Source organism: Ixodes scapularis, unplaced genomic scaffold, assembly GCF_016920785.2.
Source record: "Ixodes scapularis isolate PalLabHiFi unplaced genomic scaffold, ASM1692078v2 PGA_scaffold4__175_contigs__length_147842914, whole genome shotgun sequence".
NCBI classification, from domain to species: Eukaryota; Metazoa; Arthropoda; class Arachnida; order Ixodida; family Ixodidae; genus Ixodes; species Ixodes scapularis.
Genome location: NW_024609879.1, coordinates 93,945,154 through 93,972,119, shown reverse-complemented (window position 1 = coordinate 93,972,119; position 26,966 = coordinate 93,945,154). Strand labels below are relative to the sequence as shown.

At 42.6% G+C, this 26,966-nt stretch overlaps 2 protein-coding genes, 1 long non-coding RNA gene and 1 pseudogene across 3 annotated transcripts; 1 reads left to right on the top strand and 3 right to left on the bottom strand.

Annotated features, from left to right (window-relative positions):
* Window positions 1-3,216: 3,216 nt before the first annotated feature.
* Window positions 3,217-4,437, bottom strand: LOC120836156 (putative zinc finger protein 56). The gene is given in 2 exon segments (XM_040209773.1): window positions 3,217-4,069; window positions 4,071-4,437. Coding segments are annotated over 2 exon segments (597 nt in total). The 5' UTR covers window positions 4,349-4,437; the 3' UTR covers window positions 3,217-3,750.
* A 4,113-nt stretch (window positions 4,438-8,550) lies between these two features.
* On the bottom strand, window positions 8,551-19,706 carry LOC120836163 (zinc finger protein 32-like). Its single transcript, XM_040209774.1, has 2 exons — window positions 19,691-19,706; window positions 8,551-9,176 (listed from the first exon to the last, which is right to left on the bottom strand). Exons 1-2 carry the CDS (start codon window positions 19,692-19,694, stop codon window positions 8,650-8,652), a joined length of 531 nt encoding a protein of 176 aa, XP_040065708.1. The 5' UTR covers window positions 19,695-19,706; the 3' UTR covers window positions 8,551-8,649.
* Window positions 19,707-19,942: 236 nt separating this feature from the next.
* On the top strand, window positions 19,943-21,357 carry LOC120839495. Its single transcript, XR_005715338.1, has 2 exons — window positions 19,943-20,016; window positions 20,716-21,357. It is a non-coding gene; the product is annotated as an uncharacterized LOC120839495 (long non-coding RNA).
* On the bottom strand, window positions 19,949-22,206 carry LOC115319839 (annotated as a pseudogene).
* Between the last annotated feature and the right edge of the window lie 4,760 nt (window positions 22,207-26,966).

Here is a 26,966-nt window from a genome sequence, read left to right as displayed (position 1 = left end):
CTCTAGCCATTTTCACTTCTTAGGTTTCTCATTTTCCGCTCTAGAGTCGTCCTTTTGTGCTGTGGTTTTGTGCTCTCGAGGGCCTCTACCCTTTTTGCTTCCCGTATATCCTCCGCTGGGGGCCTCCCTTCCTCCTCCCCCTCCATGGCCGCCGTGAATCGCAGTGCCTCAGGGACAGAGTCCGTTTCCAGTGGCGGGGTCAGAACCATGGCAGGCGATCATATATACGTTTACAAGTCTGGTCTCAGGGCACCGCCATCTTGCTCAGTGGGGTGCACCTGGACACGGCCATAATGCGATTACGATGAATTATGACGCATCTAAGCACATCCGAACCGAAAGAGATGGCAGCGCCCTGAAACCGGACGTGCAAACATGTGTACGCGTCTGCAAGTCCGGCCTCAGGGCGCCGCCATCTTGCTCAAGCTGGGGTGCACTTGGGTACGGCCATAATCTGATTATGCCGCCTTAGCAAGGCTTCGTAATCAGAGTATGACGCGTCCAAGCGCACCCCAACTGAGCAAGATGGCGGTGTCCTGAGGCCTGACTTGCAGACGCGTATTGTTTTGGTGTTAGTCCTACAGATGGTGCAAAGGGTCTCCAGCTCTTCAGTAAACTTTGCTCTCCAAGTTTTTGTTCCAAGAGTTACTGCCCTATCCTGGAACAACAGTCTGCTTCCTCTTGTGTTACCGTAAAATTCCTTCTTGATGCTGTCTTTGTGAGCACTGTACGTCTGCCGGGATGATTTCCGGGACACTGCAACCCTTCATTATCGGTATCCAAGTATGCAAAGGCAGAGACGCAACACTTTGGCGTGCCAAAGAAGCTTTGATCTCGCCGAGAGACCAGAAGCGGGCATGCAAGGATGCGCGATCCAGCAAATCGTCATAGAGGTCAGTGGTTCCACTCTAGTAGAGTTTCGGTTTTGTGAAATTCACGTGCAGAGGGCCGAGTAAAGGTTCCATAAATCCTTCAAAGGTTGAAGGCTAGTAACAACATACCTCAGAATATCGCGCATCCACCCTTACCACACTAAGCGCTCATACCCAAATTTGTAAGATCTGAGAAAATATGCAGAGTACATTGATATGTAAAATTGATCTTTAAATTCTAAGTGGGCGCTTGCCCGGTATTTTATGGTAGTTCATATCAAAGTATGATCGTATGTCTTAAGATTTTATCATTTTTGCACAGCCTAACAAACGTGCCACGCCACTTCAGTGCCAATGCCATTAAAATAGAAAGTTATACTTCAATTTATGCTATACAGCTTCACAACTGCATTAATAACATAGGTGCAGTAAACTTAAGCAGTCTCGTTTGTAGAACCCTACTTTACTTGAGATTATCCGGGTTATCTCCACTTTCCCATGGCATAGCCCAGGACCTTTTACCCAAGCTGCATCATTCACCCCGGTGCTTTTGCCAACAGTCATCACTTAGCCAGACGCTGCATAAATCATCGTACTTACACAGAATTCTCTTGGTAGTTTTAGAGCGTTCTTTCATTGGTATCTTCTTCGGAGTGCAAGCGAGTGCTCGGATATACTGCACTAAAGATGCGACCATATACAGCGCTTTTGGATCGCTCCAAATCCACCAAGAGAATCCTGCAGGATCCAGACAATATGGTCCCGGACAAAACAGTGCCAGGCAAAATTTAAGACATAGTAATCGCTCTTCAAGGGTTAGTCGATTGTTTGTACTTGCTGCAAATTGAATCTAGAGAGAAAAAAAGGGGTTCTTCCAAATATTTAAGTTACAAAACGCTAACCATTTTAATAACTTATATATTCAATTCAAAACACATTGCGTGCCAGTAGCTGAATCAAGCAAAGAAAGAAAACTACAGAAATATTATACAAGTACAGATATAAATAATGTGTCCACAATATTTGACATATTCAGCAAGAGAAGAAAAACGTTCCATAACACGCCATCACTCAAGAAATTGACGTTTGTGTTCATAAAGCGTAAGGTTGGTCTGCCTTTGAGGAGCAGAGACGTGGTTTACGCTCTAGATCAGAAATTTCGACAGTGCAGTATAAAAGCAAGCCTGGGGTCCAACCTGCATCACGCAGTAGCGATACACGACTACACACACATACGCTGTCAGAAATATGTAGTATGTGCATGATTATGTCCGAATCACCATATGCTTGCGTTTGGTTGCAGGGCCATTGCACTACACTACATTTTACTAAAGCCACAGCCGATGCTACGAGCTGATAGGACCAATCAAGCAGTGCTGTAAACAAAACTACTAATTGCATTTGTCAATCTTTTGTGCATGTTTTTACCCGCTAGTCCAATCAAGTGCAGAGTGCATCACGACCTTGCGCTTTTAGTGTGTGTATTTGTGTAGCAACATTCAAGCTCCAACTCAGTTGCAAGTGCTCAGACTTATGCGACTAGGAGCCTAGGAGCCGAGTGAGCGATAATAGACTTTAAACTAAGTTTTGGGCTTCTTTAGTTGTCTGCTAAAATATATCACAAAAACCTTAAATAGTACATTGAAATATACCATATTACAGGTGTGTTGAATAAAGCTCCACTGTATCAGTTCACTAAAATTTCAGAGCACCCCAGGTGCCAACAAATTACTTGATACCATTTTTTCCTACACCCAAATTCTGCATCGCACAATCATGAACATTCAGGGGATACACCCAAATGGTCAAAATGCACAACATCATTTCACGATATTCACTGGATATCCACAAGATTATCATTTTTCGGGAAACATAATTTGTGACAAATAACAAAGCCTCGGGGAAGATAAAAAAAAGGGCAGTGTTCACAGGTATGTTCTTTCCTAACCAGCTCGCCTGCACCCTCTCACTTCTTTTATATCATTTGTGGATATCTGCGATATTCTTAAAAAAAGTATGTTTACCATATTTCGTCAAGTTAATATCCTGAGGTATCTATAACCATCTAATTTTATTTTTATTTTGCAGGTTTGAAGTTGAGACATCTGAATAAGTTGTTATATAAAGTACATGAAGTTTGTTCAATCTTTAGAATGATGCAAAGAAGAAATTAGACATAAAAAAATGTAGATGCAAATTCCGAAACTTCTTGCAAATTGGAGCAGAACAAGAACTTCTTCAGAATTCAATGCAAATGGTTCAGCCGTGACGATCGCCGAAGAACACTCCTATTGTCATCTGTCAAAGATCAAGTGCAAGGAAGGCTGAAACCAAAGCTTACTTGGCATAGCTCGTAAAAGGGCAGTAAGGCAATCCCTTGTACGGAAAAAGTAGTTTATTTGCGATTCACTGAATCCACAAAAGAATTGAGAATTGCAGTAACTCACACATTTCTTTTTACAACCTCAGGAACCCAATTCAAACTGGAGCAATGTGAAAAAAACTAGGTTAAAATGCATGAAAACCCAGAGAACTTCAAAGGAATCACATTTTAAAATGTCATTACAAATATCTATACATAGGATTCAAGGTGCCTAATAAGCATCCTGATCCTCATCCACTCAAAATGAACAAGTAGCTTGTTCATCGTCCTAAAAAAAAAACAACCTGAAGTTGGAAGTTGCTAAACTGTATTGAACAAAAAAATCTACATAGCTGTACCCGCTGCTGTTGCCTAATTGCAACTGATAATGTTTAGAACTGGTACATATGCCTTTTTCTCAACTTCGTTTGAACAAACAACAGACAGACAGTGAAACGCACGATAAAACATGAAAGAGTCCCTTTATACCTCCAGATATCGCATGACCCAGATCCCTCACTTGTGCACTTTTTTTTGATGCCTACTTAGGTGGCGACCCTGTTTAAACATTTTCCCACAGACTTCACACTTGTAAGGCCACTCTTCACTGTGGGTTCTCTCGTGACTCAATAAGTTGCTTTTATATGCAAATTCTTTCTCACAGGTGCCACACTGGTATGGTTTCTCACCCGTGTGTACTCTTTTGTGAATCGTCAGGTGATGACTTCTGGCGAACGCCTTCTGGCAAACCTCGCAACGGAATGGTTTCTCCCCCGTGTGAGTCCTCATGTGATTTCGTAAATGACCGCTTAGAGAAAATGCTCTCTCACAGACAGCAGCGGAAAGGCTTTTCTCCCGTGTGTGTCCTTTCGTGCATGGTGACATAAGAAAGACTACGACAGGAGTAAGGGCAGAACTCGCAGTTGTACATGCCCTCGTATCGTGGCCGCGTCGTGGGTTGCGACTCAACCAGCTTGCCTCTTGAGGAAGAGAAGTCGCTCTCGCTGTCCACATCGTCCTGAAAGGCTGCTTCGGCCGGCACTGTTGAGGAGATCAGAGAAACGAGACAAGGAAAGTCAAAGACAACGAAAGTCCAATGCCAAGGTGCAAACATTAGACAAGCTTAACAAGTCTGCACTGCCTTAAGGAAAGACACTACCTAGAAAAAAAAAATTGCAAAAAGTTGATTTTGAAAAATGACATATTTACATCCACCAACATCTAGAGAGTATTCCCAAAAAGTTTAATTAATTTACACTGCATAGTTAATTTTTTATAAATTATTTTCTGTCCACCGCAGCTAAAGAAAAGGCAGGGTTTGGAGCACTTTGAACACATTTTTCTCTGTTCCACTTTTCGGTCTAAATTCCATTTTAGTCAATCTATCGTTTGATAATGGCAAAACAGGGAAGGCTCGTTCTTCCCTTTTCCTGACTGAATTTAATAACGAATGCGGCTATGGAACTTTTTTTGTCACTTTACGGATGTCTTTTATAAAGAAATGTTGACATTTTGTAGAAGACACAGAAGACCAAAAAGTTGACCAATTTTGCAGAAGAGAAACTTTATAGAAATAAATGACTTTTTGGAAAAAAACGTTCCATAGCCGCACCCTTTGGGGCATTCTGCTACATATCTAGCAAATAAAAATCTGGAATATGGTGATAGTTTTCTAACGATAGATTAACTAAACAATGTAGGCGTGTATCTGATAGAAGCTTCTTTAAGTTCCTTCTCATTTAACCGACAGACCTGAAATTTAATTATACACCCCCTCTAGCATGACCACCAGCCTACCATGCAAATTTCATTTATTTTAAGACAAAGGTTCAAAAGCTGACCTCCCTAGGGGGTGTGTCCCCTTAAACAGAAAGCAGCACACTCAAAACAAGTGCCTCAACACCCCTGTTTCAGAACAAAAAGAATAAACTCGGCAAAAAACAATTAAAGTATTGAGAAAGGCCGTTATTTAGGGATGGGTGAATATATCGGTTATTACGAATAGCCGATCAAAATTCTGCTCTATTCGGCATTCGCTTCGAATCGAATATAAGCATTCAACATGTTCGAATTATTAGACTTTTCTGAAGATTCTTGCTTGGATCTCTGGCCAGGTGGCACAAGCTTCCGACCATTTCGTGCTCCCAAACTCAAACACACTTGAAATTAACAATTACAGTACTTCTAATAACAAATAAGAGTAAATACTGTCGAGACCGTTTATAACGAAGTCAACGGGAATTGGAAATCACTTCGATATATCCGCTATTTCGTTATAACCGACTTCGGTTATAACGAAGTGCAAAAGGGAATGGGGAATCGGGATCGCTTCGCTGTAGCCGCTATTTCGTTATAACCGACTTCGTTATAACCGGTCTCGACAGTACTAAATATAAAACTATAGTTTAAACATATCTTGTGGTATTTGTTTTTTGTACTATTCAAACTATTCAATTCGAAATCATTCGACCAAAATCACTAATCGCTTCGCATTCGATTCAGACCCAAAATCCTCTATTCGCCCATGCCTACTGTTATTACATTCATGTGATATCACACTTTAAGTTGATGAAAAATTGATAAGCATATATTCATTCATGCAGAAATGTTCATGTGTACTTTATCCTTCACTGAAGCAGCTTATCTCACATCCTAATAGACGTAAACAACAATAAGTGGGGCAAATTTCTGGGCCTCGGAATTTCTATGAAATACAAGGCTGCATGAAGGTACCATGTAGTCAGCGATGTCCATCTGTTATAATAATGTTCCATAAAATGTCACTAGAGTCAATGTCACCGTCCATCAATGAAAAATCACACACTACTTAAGTATGCAGGCACTTCTTCCAGGATGGAGGCACAATTACTGACATCTTGCAATCTCAAACACCAGGCAAGAAGCGTTTCAAGACAACCACATCACACTGGGTTTGTTTGCACAAATGGAGTGGTGGAGAATTGCGATGACGTAGGTTGACTGCTTGTGCTCATCTACATCGAAGGGATACATATGATGCAATATGATTCAATGTATCAGTTCACTGTAATTTCAGAGCACCCTATGAGCCCAAATTACTTGGTACCATTTTGTCCTACACCCGAATTCCACATCACACAACCATGAACATTCAGGGGATGTACCCAAATAGTCAAAATGCCCAACATCATCTCACGATATCCACTGGATATCAACGAGATAACCATTTTTCTTGAAACATCATTTGTGCCAAATCGCGAAGCCTCGGGGAACATAAAAAAGAGCAGTGTTCACAGGTATGTACTTTCCTCACCAGCTTGCCTCAACCCTCTTCCTTACATGTCATTTGTGAACATCTGTGCAATATTCTTAAAAAAATAAGTTTACCGTATTTCCTCAAGTTAATACCCTGAGGTATCTATAACCATCTCATTTTCTTTTCATTTTGGATGTTTGAAATTATGTTTGCATACATTTCTTAATCAGACATTCTGTCTCCCAAAGAGAGGACATCATCATCAGTGATGCGAAGTTGGCAGGAATGCCAACTTGGCATCACTGGTATGTCTCCCGTATGGGAGATGAGACATCTAAATAAATTGTTTATTAAAGTCCATGCATTTGGTTTCATTATTAGAATGATGCCAATGCGAGATAAAAAATTAACCATAAAGAATGTGGATGCAAATTCTGAAACCTTCTGCAAATTGTACAAGAACAAGGACTTTTTCAGAATTTGATGCAAATGGTTCAGTTGTGACATCACCGAAGAATACGTCCACTGTCAGCTTCAAAGATCGAGTGCAGGGAAGGTTGAAACCAAAGCTTACATGGTATAGCTCCTTGCTTGCAGAATGCTCATCAACAGTAGCGGGGCAGTAAGGCAATGTCTTGTAGGGGAAAGTAGTTTATTTGCGATTCACTGACTCCACAAAGAATGAAGGAGGACACTAATTGACACATTTCTTTTTACAACCTCAAAAACACAATTCAAACTGGAACAAAGTGAAAAAAACTACCGTAAAATCCTGAGAGATAGCCCATCTAACATCGAGAGCAAATCGGGTGAAAATATGGAGTGGGCTAACTTTCAGTGTACAATCAAGAACAGTTTAAAAAAGCCGTTTACAACTCCCTGTAACACCGAATTAGAGCGCAGCTCTTGAGGAGGAGGAGGGAAGGGTACTGGGGGGTGAAGTGACCCGGGGGGGGGGGGTCACGTGACCTTGGGGAGTCACGTGACCATGCCGATGATGTCATCAGTGACGACGATGCGGACTCCGATGACGTCATCAGCGATGATGACGATGACGATGCGGATGTCGGTGACGTCATCAGTGACATCGTCGGTGACGTCATCAGTGACGTCACTGATGACGTCATCTGTGATGATGACGATGACGGTGCGGATGACCCCGAAGTCACGTGACACCCCAAGGTCACGTGACCCCCGCCGAGGTCACGTGACCTCCCGATGACGTCATCGTCACTGATGACGTCACCGGCATCCGCATCGTCACTGATGACGTCATCAGTGACGTCACTGATGACATCACCGGCATCCGCATCGTCATCACTGATGACATCACCGGCATCCGCATCGTCATCATCACTGATGACGTCATCGGGGAGGTCACGTGACCTCGGCGGGGGTCACGTGACCTGGGGGTGTCACGTGACTTGGGGGGTCACGTGACTTTGGATGTCACGTGACCTTGGGGGCCACGTGACCTTGGGATGACCTTGGTTACGCCGACGCCGCTCAAGCCGGGAACGGGCCCCTAAGAGCTGCGCTCTAAAAATTGCTATTTTTAGGTCGTGTCCCTTTCAAGCTTGTCATGGTGGCGAGGGGCAGCGAAGCAAAGATGACTGTACTTCCCAGTTAGCAACATTCGCTTATACCCTGCCAGAACTAGCCGCATTTACGCCGAGACCGTCATTGATTCCAACACTACTATTACTAGGAGTGGGCTATATTTTGGTGTTTAAAAAAAATATAGCAAATCAAGCCGAAAATAAGGGTGGGCTATGCTTTGGGGGTGGGGCATCTTCCGGGATTTTTTGGTAGGTTAAAATGCATAGAAATCCAGAAAACTTCAAAAGAATCACTTTGCAAAATGTTATCACAAAAATCTAATAATAGGATTTAAGGTGCCTAATAAACCCCTTGATCCTCATCTATTCAAAAGGAAGCTTAAAGTAGTTAGTCCACCATCCTAATACAAAGGCATCCTGAAGTTTAAAGCTGCTTAATTGTATTAAACAGAAAATTCTACATCACTGTACTGTGGCTGTTCAAACTGATCTTGTTCAGAACTGATAAATGTGCCTGTATTTCTCAATTTCATTTGAACAGACAACAGACAGGCAGTGAAACACAAGGTAAAACACGAAAGAATTCTTTCATACCTCCAGATATTGCATGATGCAGATCCCTCACTTGTGCGCTTTTTTCCGATGGCTATTTAAATGGTAACTCTGTTTATACATTTTCCCACAGGCTTCACACTTGTAAGACCGCTCTCCTCTGTGGGTTCTCTTGTGTAGCAACATGTTAGATCTGTTTGAAAATTCTCTCTCACATGTACCACACTTGTACGGTTTTTCGCCCGTATGTACTCTTTTGTGAATCGTCAGGCTATCTTTCCTGGTGAATGCCTTTGGGCAAACCTTGCAACGGAATGGTTTCTCCCCCGTGTGGGTTCTCATGTGATACCGTAAGTTACCCATTTGAGAAAACTCTATCTCGCAGACAGAGCAGCGGAAAGGCTTCTCTCCTGTGTGTGTCCTTTCGTGCCTGGTGATTTTATAAAGACTCTGACAGTAGTAAGGGCAGAACTCGCAATGGTACATGCCCTCATATCGTGACCGTATTGTGGGTTGTGACGGAACCAGTTTGCTGCTTGGGAAAAAGGAGTCGCTTACGCTGTCCCCATCGTCCTGGAAGGCTGCTTCGGCCGGCACTGTCGAAGAGACCCGAGAAACGAGACAAGGAGAGTCAAAGACAAAGAGAGTCCAAAGCCAATACACAAACAGAAGACAAGCTCGGCGAAACAAGTAGCAAACAGAAACAAGCGTCCCAAGACCAGTTTGCTTCCAAACGAAGAAAACAAACTCAGCAAATAAGAACAATTAAAGTATTAAGAAAAGGTATCACATCAAAGTGATACCACACTTTAAGCTAATGAAAAATTGAAAACCGTAACCTATTCAAGCAAACATTTCACATGCACTTTAACTTTTATCGAATCAGCTCACCTGGCACCCTAACGGCCGTGAACAACAAAAAGCGAGGCTAATTTCTGGGCCTCATTATTGGTATGAAATATATGGCTGCAGTGAAGGTACCATGTAGTCAGCAGTGTCTGTCCATTGCAATAATGCTCTACAAAATGTCACTGTACATCAATAAAATATCACACACTACTTGAGTATGCAAGCACTGTTTCCAGTGGAAGGATGCACAATTACTAACATCTTGTAGTAATTGTGTTTGAAACCAGGTGTTTCAAGACAACCACTTCAGAAACGGTTTTGTTTGCAGAAATGGAGTGGTGGAGAATTGCGATGACGTAGGTTGACTGCTTGTGCTCATCTACATCGAAGGGATACATTTGATGCAATAGGGGACACTTATTTTGATTCAATGATGCTGGACTGGAGTAAACAAAAACACCACACAAAAAATGCATGTTCCCGAGAGTAGAGTTGGTCAGCGGGAAGGACCGTCTGCAAAGCAGCAATGTGCCATTTGCTCCATCTTACAATGGTTGCCAGAGTAGACCTGCAAGTTTGAGAAGAGAAGAAATTGAAGGCACTATCGCTGGTGCCATGTAAACATTTGACCATTTTTTAACACCCCAAACATGGCAGACTGACATGGACACCAAAGGCATATTGTAGCAAAAGAAACGGTAACAGGAGAGTGGTTGTTTGGGCGAGTTGGTTTGACATCTTATACAATCTTGTGCGCAACAAAGACGAGGACAAAAGCAGAGAAGAGGACACAACAAGGCGCAACTTTCAACTGAATTTTTTTCAGTTGGCGTGGTTTACCGCATTCCGTTGTCCTGTGGCAGCCACTACGTCGGGCAGACGGGGCGCTGCCTAAATGATCGGCTTCGCGAGCACAATAACAACGTGCAAAAAAAGAACGGTGGCTTTCTTGACTTGCATTGCAGGACATGCGGTTGTACCCCACTGTTGGATGAATGCGTAAAAATTGGGAAATGCAAGTCAGCGGTAACACGCGAAATCATAGAAGCCGAGCACATTGATTATTTAGGAGACATGTGTGTTGCTATGCCGTCGATCGCATTATCGGAGAAGGAATTGTTTTTCCTGAGAACGAGATAGTTATGCTCTGTCATGGTGTTTTTTCCTTTACTTTTTTCTTTTTGTTGTCATTGTAACGATGGTTGAGACTATATATATACCGGAACACGTTTTCAATAAAATTCAGTTGAAAGTTGCGCCTTGTTGTGTCCTCTTCTCTGCTTTTGTCTTTGTTGCGCACAAGATTGTATAAGGTAACAGGAGTGCTCAGAAAGAAAATACACAAGTAAAACTAACAGGATCAGTATTCATATGGCCAAACTCTGTATTAGAGTTTGCCTTTTACTTCCATGTTCTCGATTTTAGGAAATCGTAATTCTTAATGGGATTCGGGTGGGGTTATACTTTAATCTGCTCTAACGGTACAAATACAAATACTTTTTTACTTGTCATACTTTTTTCATGGCCACTTTAATAGTAGCTTTTATATTTGGCTGCATTTTCTTGCAAGAAGCAATGCACAGTGGCGGAAGTATTAGATTTAAAAAAATTAAGAAAAAAAGATTTATCAATGAACAAAACAATATACGAACACTAATTTCACATTTCCCAAAAAAAGCAGAAAGTTGATTGCCCCCTATTTAATCATTTCAAAATCCCCAAGCTCACAGCAAAACTACTCAGTTTGTCTAACACCATCCAATAAAACATTTCTCAAGAAGTGAAAAAAGAGAAAAAAAAAAATTAAAGAGGGAGACGTTGCTGAAAAAAATCTCTCGAATCAAATATTCACTCTACCATCCCAAGCAAGTCCTTCAAAAAAAAAAACAGACAAGCAAAGTTTTCTTGTGTGTACCACCTATGACACTGCACTTACATCCGGGGCTGTTAGAGGTCCCAGGTTCGATAACCGGACCAGGCGGATTTTTTCGGTCGTTCACCAGTCGCCTAGCTGCGTTTGGAGATGTCTTTGTCCTTTGTCGCTCTTGTTCCCCTTCTCCAGGGATCATTTTCGTCATCATGTATATGTGATATTTATGTGTGATAATATATACATATACATATATCATGTATATGTATATATTTGCGAGATCATTTCAAATGAAATGAAATGAATGAAATTATCTCGCAAATACCGCAAAGCTTTCGCTCTAGTAAAATGCAGTACCAAGGTCACCTGACAGACACCTTCAGCGTGCAAGTGTGTTCTCTAGTCGTAAGAAATCACTAGAACTTGGTCTTAAGCCAATGCAAGTGCGTGAACGGGCCTTGTAAACAAAGCCAGCAGCTGTTAATCCTGAAAACGAAAATGATTCATCAACAATTACTTTCTTATACTATAAAATGCTGCGGTTAAATCAACCACTAATTTCCAGCCCCCGTTAGCAAAAGAAAACACTGGCAAGAAGTTAGCATATTTACACGATTGCAAGTCGACTAGATTGTAAGTCGACCCCCTTACACCGCATGTCAGAAAAATGGAAAAAAAATTATATATTAAGGGCGTATTGTACGGCGAACATGGGAGAACTGCACGAAGCCTCTTTTGAATGCCTAGCTTCCATCGTGCGCTCAACGACTTCCGGGATGCTCTAGCTGCACGTGTGTGCACGAGATTCCGAAGAGTTATCCAAGTTAGCAAGCGCATGATGGAGGTGAGGTAACTGAAACTCCTCCCGGACCTTCTCATTCTGTCTTTCATCTGTATTGGTGCTGTCGTTCCAGTCACCACTGCGACGTTCCCAAAACACGTCGTCGGCGCTGCTCAATGAAATCTTGCACTGTGCAAATGACCGCATCTTCTGCACTTGCTAGGCGACACAAAGTAAACGTTAATTGCTACATAAAGCAGAAATGATAAGTTTTAGGGTAGTTCCACCAGTTCCACTTTTCTTTTCGGGGAATGTGCCAAATACACATAACAATTTTTATGCGAACATCATGTGCACAACGAAACAAAGGTAAATGAGCAAAAAAGTCAGGTTCCCACAAGAGAAACACCAAAACGTAGAAGGAACAGAAAAAAAAAAAAAAAAAGACATCTCAAACTCGCTTAACAGAACATCAACACAGAAGGACGAAGACTTTGTGGAGCGCAAGATCGTCTGCTTCTTTTGCAAAGGTTGTGGATGTCAGAACGCTGAGCTCCAATTGGCTCTGATGGACAGTGGGTACACCTCAAAGTAAGCTGCCTTGAGGCAATTACGATCCATGCACAGGCTAGCTGGTGGAAGTTTACCAAGATGATTTTGACCCGAGACTGGGGCAGAAGGAGTAAGTTTTTTTAAGCGGAAGAAAAACAAGGACAAACAGCGTCGAGGACAGACAGCGAGACGCTGTCTGTCCTCGACACTGTCTGTACTTGTTCCTTCTCTCCCACTGCAAAAAAACTTCCAGCTTCTGCCCCAGTCTCGGGTTAAAATCATCATTGTGCCTTCTTAAAATCGTCCATTGTACCCTCTACCCTTCAATCGGCCAATCAGAGCAAGGCATCCTGAAGTAAACACAACCCCAGCAGAAAGAAGCAGACAAACTTGCGCTACGCGTTAAGGGGGGACATGGCCTGGGAGGGTCAGCTTTTGAACTAATGTCTCAAATTGATTCAAACTTTCAGGGTGAATTGAACCCCATTAGGAGTGACGACATCTAAAGTTTCAGTCATATAGGCCAACTCTACAACATACTATGCTTAACAAGCTCCAGAAAAAAGTTAATTTATTAGGAAATGTATTTAAGAAAAATAATAATTGCAATCCACAAAATGTTTGATTTAATGTGAAGTAGAATACCCATAGTTTAAGGCAAAAATTAATTGTAGAAAATGCAATTCTAGAGAAAAACAATAACAGCCGAAAAGAAACGATTTTAACAAATTTCTGAGTTTTAAAATATTCATTTTCGGTCATGAAGAATTTAGCTTTTTCAGATTATGAGTACCTTAACTTGTTCCTCAGGAAATTTCAGTCCAGGGCAGCACTGAATGAAATCTTTACACTGTCAAAACGTCCAATGGTACATTTCCTCACACCACATTTTCTGCCAAAAAGTGAAACTGAGAAAAATGCATTTAAAGTTTCAACTTTAGGTTTCTTTCTTTTCCGTGGGTCCGAGGTAGGCAAAATTCACCAGGCGCATTGTTAGAACCTTCCTCTTTGAGACTTTCTGTTCCCCTGGCAATAGCTACCAGTTTGTGTTGTTTGTAGGCTCGCTAACTTTTGTAGCAGGCATTCCCTGAAGTATGAAGCAGCGCTAAATAAAAAACACAAAAAACTTGCTCCCTGCTGACTCGGAGGGCTGCCGACATGTTGAAAATAATTTATTCTGAGATAAATCCTGCATGTTTATAAACGAAAGTTTCTGAAACCATTCTTTGGAAGTTAATGAGCGTAAACATATTATTTTTGAAAAAAACATTTTTTTCTGAAAATTTTGAATTCCGAGGCCATGTCCCCAAGCGCCCGAACCTCCATGTTCGGAAGTACAGAGAGTTCCTGAGAAAAAAGAACCGTGTTTAAACAACAAGAAATGCTACATACCACAACTGTGGCTGTTGCATAACTGAAACTAATGATGTTCAAAACTGGATCAATGTGCCTCTTTCTCAACTTGATTTGAATAAACATTGGACAAGCAGTGAAGCACACGAAAGCACACGAGAATTCTTCCACACAAACGGGCTCGAGATATTGCATGACACACATTCCTCACTCGTGCCCTTTATTTCTGGCTACTTAAATGGGCACTCAGTTTAAACGTGTTCCCACAGGCTTCATCGCACTTGCAAGGCCGCTCCCCACTGTGGGATCTTGCATGACGCAACAAGTTGGGTCTCTGTGCAAATTCTTTCTTGCACGTGCCACACTGGTAGTTTCTTGCCCGTATGGACCAATTGTTTAGTTGTAGTCGTGATATATAGCAACTCCGACTAAACAAACAGCACATAGTGTTCTATATTCGAACCTACACAGTGAGGGTCTCGCACCAATTCTTATGCAACGAGGTTGTTGTTCACGTGATGGGGAAAAAACAAAGCTGTTTAGTGAAGGCCTGAAAGTGAGGGCTTGGAGTCGTGGAAAGGCCTCATGCTACGACGCATAAAAAGCGAGCACTAGTACTCCATTATTTTCGAGAGAATGAAGGAAGGACAGGTTTTTGTCAAAATAAAGTGCAAATCAAACACATTTATTTCAAAATCAATTATTATTTTCAAAAAGCCCAGGGACTTGGTTGTGTACGAGCTTTAGCATATCAAATGTCGGCACCAGTTTCATGCATTTTTTTATTTAGTCTGACGCAGACGTGCGCAATTGTCTTTTTGGCATGCAACTAAATAATGTTAATTACTTTTTTAAAAATATATATTAGGACTTTGTTGTTTCATGTTTAATTAAAATAAATACTTCTCAATTCAGCAACTCAAGTTTATTTGAGGTCTCGAAATGTGGAGATACAGTGTAAACATGTCTCCGAAACCACCATGACTAAAATATTTAAATTTATTTCATAAAAAAAAAAACTGTTAGAGACTTATACAGGTTGTTAGAGAATACCAGTCCAAATTGTGCAGGTCAAGTCTTGGTACTATATGCATTGATAATGCTTGTGACGCAATATAAAATGTATCTTCAGGAAAGGCTGCAGCTGCGATCATATTTATTTTGCTCAAAAGTCAAACTGAAGAATCACTGACATTTCTCTATCGACACCTCAGCAAGGAAGGAGTTCGTCATGCAGAATAAACTTAGAGCAACAAAAACATTTGCAATAAAAAGCACAAAAGATTCATTTAAAAAAAAATCACCCTGGATTCTGTACATGCAATCACATGTGCATACATACATGAAAAAATATATTTCACAGTACAAAAAAATGTACACTGATGACAACCTGACCAAAAACAACAGCATTTTGTCCAAATTTTGAATGCCAAATTCCAAACAGGTTCACCGATTAGAGTGCAGTGAATTGGGGCAACAAAATATTGCCAAACTTCGAAGTTGAAGTGGATATGAAGAAACATTCACTTTTCAAACAAGTGACCAAGACAATTTGCTCAGTCAATCCACCTCCAGAAAGGATTCAATGCGATCACAATACCACCCTATTGGCCCGATCCAGCACCAGCAGAGGTTGACCTCAAGCATTCAAAATTTAATTCCTTTGCAATATGATATGACTTGTCCACCTGAAGTCACTTTGGGAGGCCAGCATTAAACTTCATTCATATTCATTCTACTATAAACACTTGGTTGAAATTCATGTGACATGAAAATCATTCCCTTCTTTGCTTTTCCTGTCAGCAAACATTTTAGAAACAGGCAGCTTGATTCCCTCAAACACTCGGCTAGCTGTCCATTCATGTTTGAAAGCACCAGATAGGGAAAAAGAATTATTGTGACAAGATGAATGCTTTTTGTTTAGAAAGGCCCATTGCAGGAGATGAAGGGTAAACCACTGTAAAAGGTAAAAAATAATATTCCACTAAGATGTTATGGTGAATTCTGCTCGCAGATCTCGAGCGCTCCAAAAGCGCTCCATTTGGAGCGCCGCATATTCCACTCGCACATCTGGCTCGAGTTAGCCATCTTCCGCTAATAGATCTCTTGCAGCGCCCGCTCCACGGAGCGCCTCCAACCCCGCAGAACTTGCTCCACGGGAATTCACAGATCTTTCCGGAAGTTGACAAGAGATATTGTGAGGCGAGAGAAAAAAAATAAAAATAATATGCCTCAGTGAGCGCACTACGTCATTTCCTTCTAAATCGGCAGTGCGCATGCGCAGCGAGGTTGGCAAGGTCGCCGCGCTGATTGGGCCACGGCACCACGGTCGGGTTGTCGAGTAAGAGCTGCTATGATGCGTCGGTTGTTTATGCGAAATTGTGACCGCTCGAATGCTTCTACCTCGCGTAGATCAGGGATACAAAGCCTGGACTGGAGCGTGTTAAATCGTAAGCGCCGACATCTGTGGTTGTGAGAGGAAGAACGAGAAAAAGAACGACAAAAAAGTATGGAAGCAGGGGGGCTATGTTGCACTTTTTGCACTCCCAGGAGACTAGGGAGAGGGAAGTGACGTCAACGACACAGCGAACGCAGATTGGGTGTTGATTTCGTTTTCTTCTGTCAACATCCAATCTGCGTTTGCTGTGTCGTTGACGTCACTTCACTCTTCCTAGTCTCCTGGGAGTCCAAAAAGCGCAACATAGCACCCCAGACGCAAGGTTAGGCCTGTTCATTCTGCAACCAATGATTGTTTACCTTTTAACACTGCATTCTACCAGCGTTTTCCCGTGCAATAAAGCAAGAAGGGATCAGGCGACGACCGTGCAAGTGATGGTTTGTTACCTTTGTGTGTATTAAAGTCGTACCAGAAATCTGAACTCCACCGATGGTAACTGCTGTGCGTGCCCCCCTGCTTCAAGGCGGCCGAAAGGTATGTGAGGGTGCCGAACGCGGACGTCTTTCTTGTTATTTGTGACATGGGCGCCGTGGTACGTATAATTTCGCCCGGCCAGTGTCGCGTGTTATTTCTGCAGCTAAGCAGTGACAGTTGTCACTGGTCGTCGGAAAGATCAGTTCGAGCAGCGGCCATTTTGAAAGGCCGGGGGAGGTCGCTCCAAAAATGTGAGTTTATCCTCCCCTCGTCTATTCGGAGCGGGTCCCAAGGAACCAAATTTTGCCTCCCTCGCGGATTTCGGAAAGCGCTCCGGATCTATGAGTGGGATTCACCATTAGAATGAAAAATGTGTTACCACAAAATTTTATGTTTTCTTAAAGTTCCTAATGCTACAATGGTTACAAAAATATTCCAGAGACCAGACACCACATCAACACCACATAACAAATATAACAATTTAATCAGACGTTTCGTCTTCCATACATAACACATCATCAGTGATGCCAAGTTGGCAGGAATGCCAACTTAGCATATTTGATATCTCTCCTGTATGGCAGACAAAACGTCTCAACTTCAAGTGTTATAATTGTAACGTAAAGTTGGTGTAGTCTGTTTCATTATAATGATGCAAAATGGCCATGCCGATATATATACTTATCCAGCTCCACTCCTTGATAGTATTTCCAAGCATTCATTTCTGTACCACTCCAGCCTTTTAGATTAGATTTCAACTAGAGAGCTGGATCCTTTGAATAACTTAAGGGCTGTAATAGAGGTAGCGTGCGACTCAACATAAAAATTAATCCTTTAGAGTCTAGTGCAATCTCTATTTATTCTTTTATTTTTTTTTTATTTCTTTATTTTTTTTTTTTTCTAGCACAAAGATGCACTGCAGCAAAGCAAGATATGCAGGAATGCAGTCTACCTACAGGTGGTGCTTCTTCTCAGTGCACGAGCACTTGATGCGCAGTAACCTAAACCTGCCTGTAAAACACACCCAAAGTGATTGCAAAAATGAGTTACTTAGCAGATTTTTCAATGACGCTGTGTATTTGAAGCAAGTAGTAAACCCAATACAGTATAGACCACTTACAACGTAACCGCTTATAGTGCAGGACCGGGTATAACGCGTTTTTTTTTAAACCACTGGTTTGCCTCCCATAGAACTCCATGTAATTACATACCACTTAAAATGCAGGCGCGCGAAGGGAAATACCGGTTACAGTGCGGTTTCTGGAACAGCCCGCCGACCGCGCCAACAATTGGCGCAGCGAGCACGCTTCCCTGTGCGACACTGCGACACTAGATAACGGCGCTGACAGCGCTAACCGCAAGCGGCACTCATGGGGCAAGGAGGTTGCTCGAAGAAACGGGGAGAAGTGAAGAGAGAGGCTTCACTTGCCATAGCGACGGAGGGACGCACGCACGTGTTGTTCACGTGCGTGCATCCCTCTGCTGCGTTGGAAATATGGTTGGAAACAACCGCAACAACAGGTCGAGGAGAAGTGTTCGCGCGCGTTGCATGCCGGTCGCGGGCCGGCTTCTTCTATCCGCAAACATGGCGTCGGTTGTGATCGTCGACGTAGACGGCATGGTGGAAGCTCATCGTTTCGCCTAAAAGTGCTATTCTTGACTGTGAATTTTCGTTGTGTGTCGCTATGATAACGCAGCACGTACTAGAAGGGAAGATCCACCTACTCTTGCGGCAATGTCGTGGTGGCACTCTCAAGACGGCAGAAACGTCTATGTCGTCATGTTTGTTTACTTCGACTACAGTTGTGCTTTCTAAGCATTTATGTTTTCGAACATCGCCCGGATTTCTTATTTGGAACATTTCATGCCTGTGCTCAAGTTGTAGGTATTACTGACGCGTACCGTATAAAGGATGCAAATTTTTACGGGTTTTCATCACCGGAGAAAAGTGATTAGGGTTAGCAATCCTGCATGCTCGCAACATCCGTCTGCAACCCGCGACGCCGTTAAAACTTAAAAGGGTGCGCCAGGCAAGAGTCGCTCGTTTCTTTCGAAATATGTGACGCACTTGAGAGAGAAGTGTACAAGTCTGGTGAAATGAAGACTTTCCTCAAACTAAGCTTTATTTTTCATCTAACATTAAATAAATTCTTTTACAAAAGTAAGTTGTCTCATGGCATGTATTTCGGCCTGAAAAATTGATGTTTTGGTTATAGTGCGATACCACTTATAGTGCGGATTTTCGCGACTCCCGCGACGTAAGTTATATGCAGTCTGCACTGTAGAATGTTATTCGAAGTGACAATAATTTGTTCCAACAATTCACACATTTACCAAAACAAACAGCAGTGTTGTGGAGCAAAAATAAAGTTAACGCAAATGGTCCAGCTACGACATCACCAAACAACCTCCCATTGTCAGTTGGCAAAGATCAATCAAGTCCAAAAAAGATTGAAGTGAAAGGTTACATTGGTATTGCCCGTTGCTTGTAGAATGCTCATCAACAGTAGCGAGAAAGTAAGGCAATGTCTTGTAGAGGAAAGTAGTTAATTCGCGATTCACTGAACTCACAAGGAACGGAGGAGGACAGTAATTGACAGATTTCTTTTTACTACCTCGGGAACATAATTTAACTTGGAGCAAAGTGGAAGAAATAGGTTAACAATGCTTAGATATCCAGAGAACTTCGGAGGAATCACTTTTCAAAATGTCGCCACAAAAATCTTGACATAGGATTCAAGGAGCCTTATTAAGTCACAATGCTCCTAATCCACTCAATGTGAACAATTAAAAGTAGCTCTATACGTCATAAAACAAAAATAACCACGAAGTTAACCCATTCGCTACCAAAGCCGACGAATCGCCGGGTGTGCCCTCAGGGGCCATATTGCGAAAACCGGAGATTTGCCAGTCTGCATTTCTGTTTTAAAGAGCCATTTATAGATGGTGCACTATGTAGACTTGGGGTAGTGTAGTTAGATACTTTGCCCACAGATGGCGAGGACCATTCTGTTCACTGTGTTTGTTTGAGCCTGTTCTTTTGTGTGTCGTCTTTCCCGCTCAATCGCTGCCTGCTTGGAAGAGATGTCAGTGTCCAGTGTGGCCTTTCTGACGATGAAATCATTAATATCCTCTTTGACAGCGATGATGACGGGACGTCTGGTGAGGATAGCGAGTTTTCGGAACCTTTTGTTGACGACGGGGACGATTCCGACTGCAATTCTGAGTCCGAATCACGACAAAAGCGCACTGGTTGTGTGACGCCTAAGCGACCGAGGATGAATTGCATCGAGATCTTTCATATGAGCAAGAATCTGTGAGGGCATATTGATTTAAAGACTTGAATGAACCACTTAAGCATGTAAATAACATGTTATGTGTTTGCCGCACTTTACTGTAAAAGCTTATTATACAAGCAAAACATTCATGCCAGTGTGGCCCTGTTTTAGGGGGAAAACATGCGGTACAAACGGCCTGGCAGCACACGACACGCGTGGTAGCGAATGAGTTAAAAGCTGCCAAAGCGTATTAAACAAGTGTGCTACATAGCAGTACTGCCACTGTTGCCTAATTGCAAATGATAATGTTCAGAGCTGATAAATGTGTCTCTATTTCTCAACCTCATTTGAACAGACAACAGACAGGCAGTGAAGTGCACAGTGAAGCATCAAACAGTTCTTCCATACCTCCAGATACTGCATGACTCAGATCCCTCACTCGTGCACTTTTTTCCGATGCCTAGTCACATGACTACTATGTTTAAATGTTTTCCCACAGGCTTCACACTTGTAAGGCCGCTCCCCACTGTGGGTTCTCTCGTGACACAGCAGGTTGTATTTATCTGAAAATTCTTTTTCACAGGTGCCACACTGGTACGGTCTCTCGCCTGTATGGACCCTTCTGTGAATCATGAGGACATGACTTCTGGCGAACGCCTTCTGGCAAACGTCACAACGGAATGGTTTCTCCCCCGTGTGAGTCCTCATGTGAATCTGTAAGTCACCGCGTACAGGAAATGCTTTCTCGCAGACAGAGCAGTGGAAAGGCTTCTCTCCTGTGTGTCTTCTTTCGTGCCTGGTGACATCCGAAAGATAATGAGTGAAGTAAGGGCAGAACTCGCAGTGGTACATGCCCTCATGCCGTGGCCGCATCGTGGGTTGCGGCTCAACCAGTCTGCCTCTTAAGGAAGAGGAGTCGGTCTCGCTGTCCCCATCGTCCCAGAGGGCAGCTTCGGCCAGCCCTGTTGAAGAGATCAGAGAAATGAGACAAGGAAGGTATAAGACAACGAAAGTCTAATGCCAAGGTGCAAACATTAGACAAGCTTGACAAGTCTGCACTGCCTTCAGCAGAAAGTATTGCACACAATACAAGCGGTTTGACTCCTGTTCATATAAGGAAGAGAACAAGGCAAAAAAACAATTAAAGTATTAGGAAATTTTGTTATTAAGGTCATATAATCACACTTTAAGTTAATAAAAAATTTATGAGCATTGCCAATTCATGCAGCAAATTGTCATGTGTACTTTATTTTTCATTGAAGCAGCTTATCTCACACACTAATAGCCACAAGAAAAATATAAGCGAGCCTCTTTTCTGGGCTTCGGAATTGCTATGACATATAAGGCAGCAGTGAATGCTATGCTACTGTGGAGGTACCATGTGGTGATGTCTGCTCATTCTAATACAGTTCTACAAAATATCACTTTAAACCTATGAAAAATCACAAGCTACTAGAGTATGCAAGCACTGCTTCCAGTGCAAGAAAGCAATTAACAAAACAAATTGCTGAAATCTTGCAGCCTCAAGCACCAGACAAGAGCATGCGTTGCAAGACAACTGCATCGCACTTGTTTTGTTTTGCACAAATGGAGTGGTGGTGAATGCAATCAGGTAGGTCGACAGCTTCTCCTCATCTAAATAACAGATCCATTTTGTGCTACGAGACACTCATTTCGATGATGCTCGACTGGTATAAGAACTCCAGAGAAAATGCATGATCCCAAAAGGTGAGTAGGCCAATGGGAAAAAGTCTCTCTGCAAAGCAACGATGGGCCATTTGTCAGATCTTGCGATGGTTGCCAGCATCCACCGGCGAGGTTCAGAAGGGAACTTGCAAATCTACTGTCGCTCGTGTGAGGCAAAATTTTACCGCTTTTTAACATCCCAAACATGGCACAATGACATGAACAACAAAGGCATATGGTAGCAAAAACAAGTGCTAACAGGGGTGCCCACAAAAAAAAGTCACAAGTAAAACAAACAGGACCAGTCTTCATACGGCCCGACTCTGTACCTCTCATGGCACTGACGGTACATATGCTAAAATCTTTAAGAGCGCAGCTCTTAGGCACCTGTTTCTGGGTCGAGAGGCACCACCGTCGGCATAGGCGCGCGTTGCATTATGGAACGCTTCTCATAATGATGTCACTGGTGACGTCACGAAGGTAGAATTTCCCCGCTAAATTTAGTGGGGAAATTTCTCTGCTATGTTTAACCGAAATCATTTCTCTCTAAATTTCGTGAAAAAATTTTACCGTGAAATTTAGCAGAATAATTTCCCCGCTAAATTTAGCAGAAAAATTTCCTTGCTAAATTTAGTGGGAAAACTTTCCCCGCTGAATTTAGAGTAAAATTTCCCCCGTAAATTTAGAAGAAAGAGTTTTCGCCAAATTTAGTGCGGAAAATTGTTCCGCTAAATTTAGGGAAAATTTTTCGCTAAATAGGAGGGGAGAAAGAGAGGACGAGGGGCATTTCCTCCTCCTCCTCAAGAGCTGTGCTCCGATATGGCGTTATGGAGAATCATAAACGTTTTTCATTTTCTTTACATGTCATTTTCATGGACACATTGACAGCACTTTTTTTCATTTCGCTGAATTTTCTAGGAAAAAGTACAGTTGAGAATGGTATTAGATTTTGGGAAATGAACACATACTTTTCACTTTTCTAAAAAAAAAAGAAGCACAATATCGATTGCTTATATTTAAGCATTTTAAAAACCCCGAGCTCACGGGGAAACTCAGCATCTGTAACACCTTCAGGCAAGTCATTTTTACATGTATCTAAAAAGAAAGACCTACGATGACAAGGATATTGCAGAAAATAATCTTTGGAATGAAAACATTTTGAGATGTCTCTAAAGAAACAACCTTACAATGCTTCTAAAACGGCCAAGCAATATTCTCTTGAGTGTACCACCAATGACACTGCACTTACATCCGGGGCTGTAATAGACCCTTTTACAAAGTGGTGCACACTTTCATACAGTATACATGGAGAATACATGGAACCTTAAGATGAGCGTTCGCAAAGGGCCCATTGCAACAGATTTGTGTTTACAAATATAATAATGACACAGTTTTAGTCCCCTTTGTCTCCTGAGCCACTTCAGTGGCCGTGCTTTTGCCAAGCGCCAACTTCTATATTAAGAGCATGAAGAGCTTTGTAAGGAACACCATAGCCTTGCTTACTTTTCACAAAAGAAAACCTTTTACAAGATTAATTATGAAAATATGTATCCAATGCTGCTGACAGATCTATAACCCCAGAGTTTATTAAGAGCTAAACAACATTTGGAGAAGCTTGAATACAGTACAAATGGTGTCTCCAGGTACTACTATTGTAATGTCCCGAAAGATGCCCCACCCCCCCAAAGATAGCCCACAACTATTTTTGGCATGACTTGTCATTTTCATGAGAAACACTGCAAGATAGCCCACTTCCAGTAATTTCAGGACCCTAGCCAATGGTGACCTTGGAAAAAACGGTGTAACTTAACCGCAGCGGGATATAAGCAAACACTGCTGACTCGGAAGGACAGTCTTTGGTTCATAACCTCTCCCTGCAGCCACAAGTTTCAAAAGTCACCATATCTAAAACTACATAGCGTTTCTTCAACTTTTGTTTTATGGCACACAAAAATTTAGCCCACCCCTCATTTTTATCTGATTCGCTATAGATTTTTGGTGGGCTATCTCTCAGGATATTACAATAGATGGGTTTCCCTCAAGGCTGGCACCTCGTCCGATACAAACATAGATCAGCTCGCATCATCCCTTATAAATTATTACGAGACTTATCATGTTGGTTGCATGCTCCACTGCTCACCCAGAAGTACATACTGCACTTTAACATATTATGTCATCCAAACGCATCTTGTCATGTCTGGTGATGCAAACTCTGTCGCAATAAGAGTGAAGTCAATAAAAGCATTGGGGCTTGTCCTCTCGCTGATGGGGAGACTTCCACTAGCCCTTCTCTTCTTTGCCGGTGGTGCCTGAGGTGGGTCCTGCTGAGAACATACGGCACATCAAGTTGAATTTGGAGGCACTGATGTCGTAACATTTTCCAATATGCATCATGCCCTATTCCCGTAAAAATAAACAGTTACATTTTCAGCACATGCATGATATTCACCACACATCTTCTTGCAATTGCTTTTATAGAGATCTATATAAATAACTGAAACTCCAAAGTTCCTACTTCTGTTTACTAAAAGCATAAGCAGTGAGCTGCCATCCCAATGAGTGCAGTAATAGATACAGCTTTGGAGCAGAAATATTCTTATGCCCTTACAAGCATATACACAAGCTTGCAGCCTTGGTGTCATGCCACCTCAGTGACGCTGCTTTTTTCACGGAACATGCACAGACGCTTCATTTCACACAAATCTGGTTTCAGCACAAGCGTCACGCCCACTTTTGCTGCAAACAAATACCGGCTCGCTCATAAGCAGCACAAAGGCTTATAGGCACAGAAGATGATATGTTTTGCAATATCCAATAGACTACTTCCATAAAGCCCTGCATGCAACACGGCGCCCGTTGCACTCTGGGAACTAGTTGGCCAGGGAGGAGGGTGTCATGGTTTCGGTTTCGATCGACACGTCGACAAGAGATTGTTTTCTAGTCCCGAGAGCGTCATTTGTGGTCTCTAAACTACCCTAAATGGTCAGACCTCGAAGCTTTAGCACAAGCCCGAGATGTATAGCTTGTCTTAACGCATGCTTGTTGTATTTTTGTACTTAAGCCATCCTGTTAGCGTTCCAATCGAGGTATGTGGACGAGCCAGTGCTGGGAGTCTCGACGCTGCGAAGCTCGGGTGCTCGGGGATCTTGCTTGTGAACGAATCAACAAGCTGTAGCAAACAATAAGTATGCATACATCGAGCTCGCGCCTTAACATTAGTGTTGTTGATCAGGAAGTTTGTTTGCTTCGTGCGTCCATAGACGAAATATAACTTTTTGCAATTACTGTTTTTCTTAATGTGCCTGAGTATGCGAGGTAAAACTCGGAGGTGCCATTGAAAAGCTCAATTTTAACACACTTCTTATCTCTTATTTGCACTGACCCGCAGCACTGCACGAAGTGAAGTCCCCACCCGCTTGCATTTCACTAATATTCAACATCGCGTATGCGCATAGAGTTATCCTGCAATCATATAGGCGAATTTGCGCATACAGACCGTTTTAAGAATGCAAAAGTCGAGCACTTCTGTGAAGAATGTCGCACCGTTCGCCGGAAGTACGTTAGACGGGCATGAACCCCTACGCGCACCGCATTGGGGTTCATGCCCGTCCGGCGCACGGTGCGACATTCTTCAGACAAGTGCTCGAACGAATTCAAAGCGTATTTGACGGTTGCTAATGGCCATTATATTTGTTATGTGTTTGCTTTCTTTCTGCCTGAGTATGCCGAGATAATTTCAGACACACCGTTCCCGGCACAGATCTCGGGCGTCAGTAAAAGCTCGTCCAAAAAGGCTTAGCGAGGAGTAGGGGACGCTTGTTAGGGCCTCCGTCGTAGCTAGCCGATCTCAGCGTTTGCGGAAAGTTAATCTTCTATCAGCATAAAGTTTGAGTGGGAGATATATGATGACACGAGGAAGACATCATAGTAACTTTTGTGCAGTAGTGAGGTCGAATTTATTGTGTTTCCTTAAAAGTTCATGTGTAAACGCTGTCCTCAACTTTGATACCCCGTGAGGATGCGGCTTGCTTTTCGTTCAATGAAGTAACAAGAAGCGGACGTTTGGCAAACAAATTGCGTGTAAGGCTCCAGACGAACAAATTTCAGTTGTAGTTGACTGGTACTAGACGGGATTACTGACATTGAGCTCAAAGATGCCTTCGTCGGGTGAGGTGACTAAGCCACGACTTACTACGTTCGCATACGCACGCACAATATCTGGTGTTTCGGGAACCAAGGAAAGTGCCCCGGTCTTCGTTTTGTATCGCTCGATAATGAGTGTATTGTACGTTCGTGAAAAGTCAGATAATCGAAAACGGAAGCAGCGTGTTCGGTCGCGGCGTGATAGCATGAGATGAAGCTGCTCAGTCGAAACCGAAACTGAGTGGCCAACTAGTTCCCAGAGTGCACTGCGTGGTGTTTCGCCGCGATGGGGCGCGTCGGTTTTGGAAGAAGTCCATTGTATGTTAAAAGTTTATTATTTCGAGAATGGCCTAACCATGCACCACGAAAAGAAAAACACCTTTGCAGCAAAAGAATGCAATTACTGCCTAGGTATTTCTTCGCCTTCTATAAGTGAAGTGATCAATGCAAGTGTGGCAACACGACTTCATCACACCGGCTTGAGTCACTTAATTGTTGCCAAATGAGTCAAGGGCTGTCCACACAGGGTACGGCTTGTGCTGTACACACCCTTTGCTGGATGGAAAGGGAGGTTATTCCTCGCCTTCCAGTCCACCTTGAGACATTTACTGCCGGGAAAAAGCCACCCCTTCTACTGATACGAATACATGAGAGGATAAAACACCGAGGACGGGGACAGAAACAGAACTTCTTTCAAAGAAGTTCTGTTTCCGTCCCTGTTCTCGATGTTTTATCCTTTCATGCATTCATATCTATTCACCAACAAACTCATTTTAAATTATCACTGCCCTCTGCTGGCATCCTTGGACTAAGCCTTGGAGCATGCACATGTGGGTACGGACGTGGTCACTCACATGCTCTACTGGCTTAAGGCCTAACTCAAGGGCTCTGCTGTTGATGCCAGCCCCAAACTTCTCAAAAGCAAAACGGGAGAGGAGATGGCAGCGAGGAGGCAAGGAGATAAGTCATACTGTTTGCTTGGTTCATGTCCTTGTTGGAAACGTA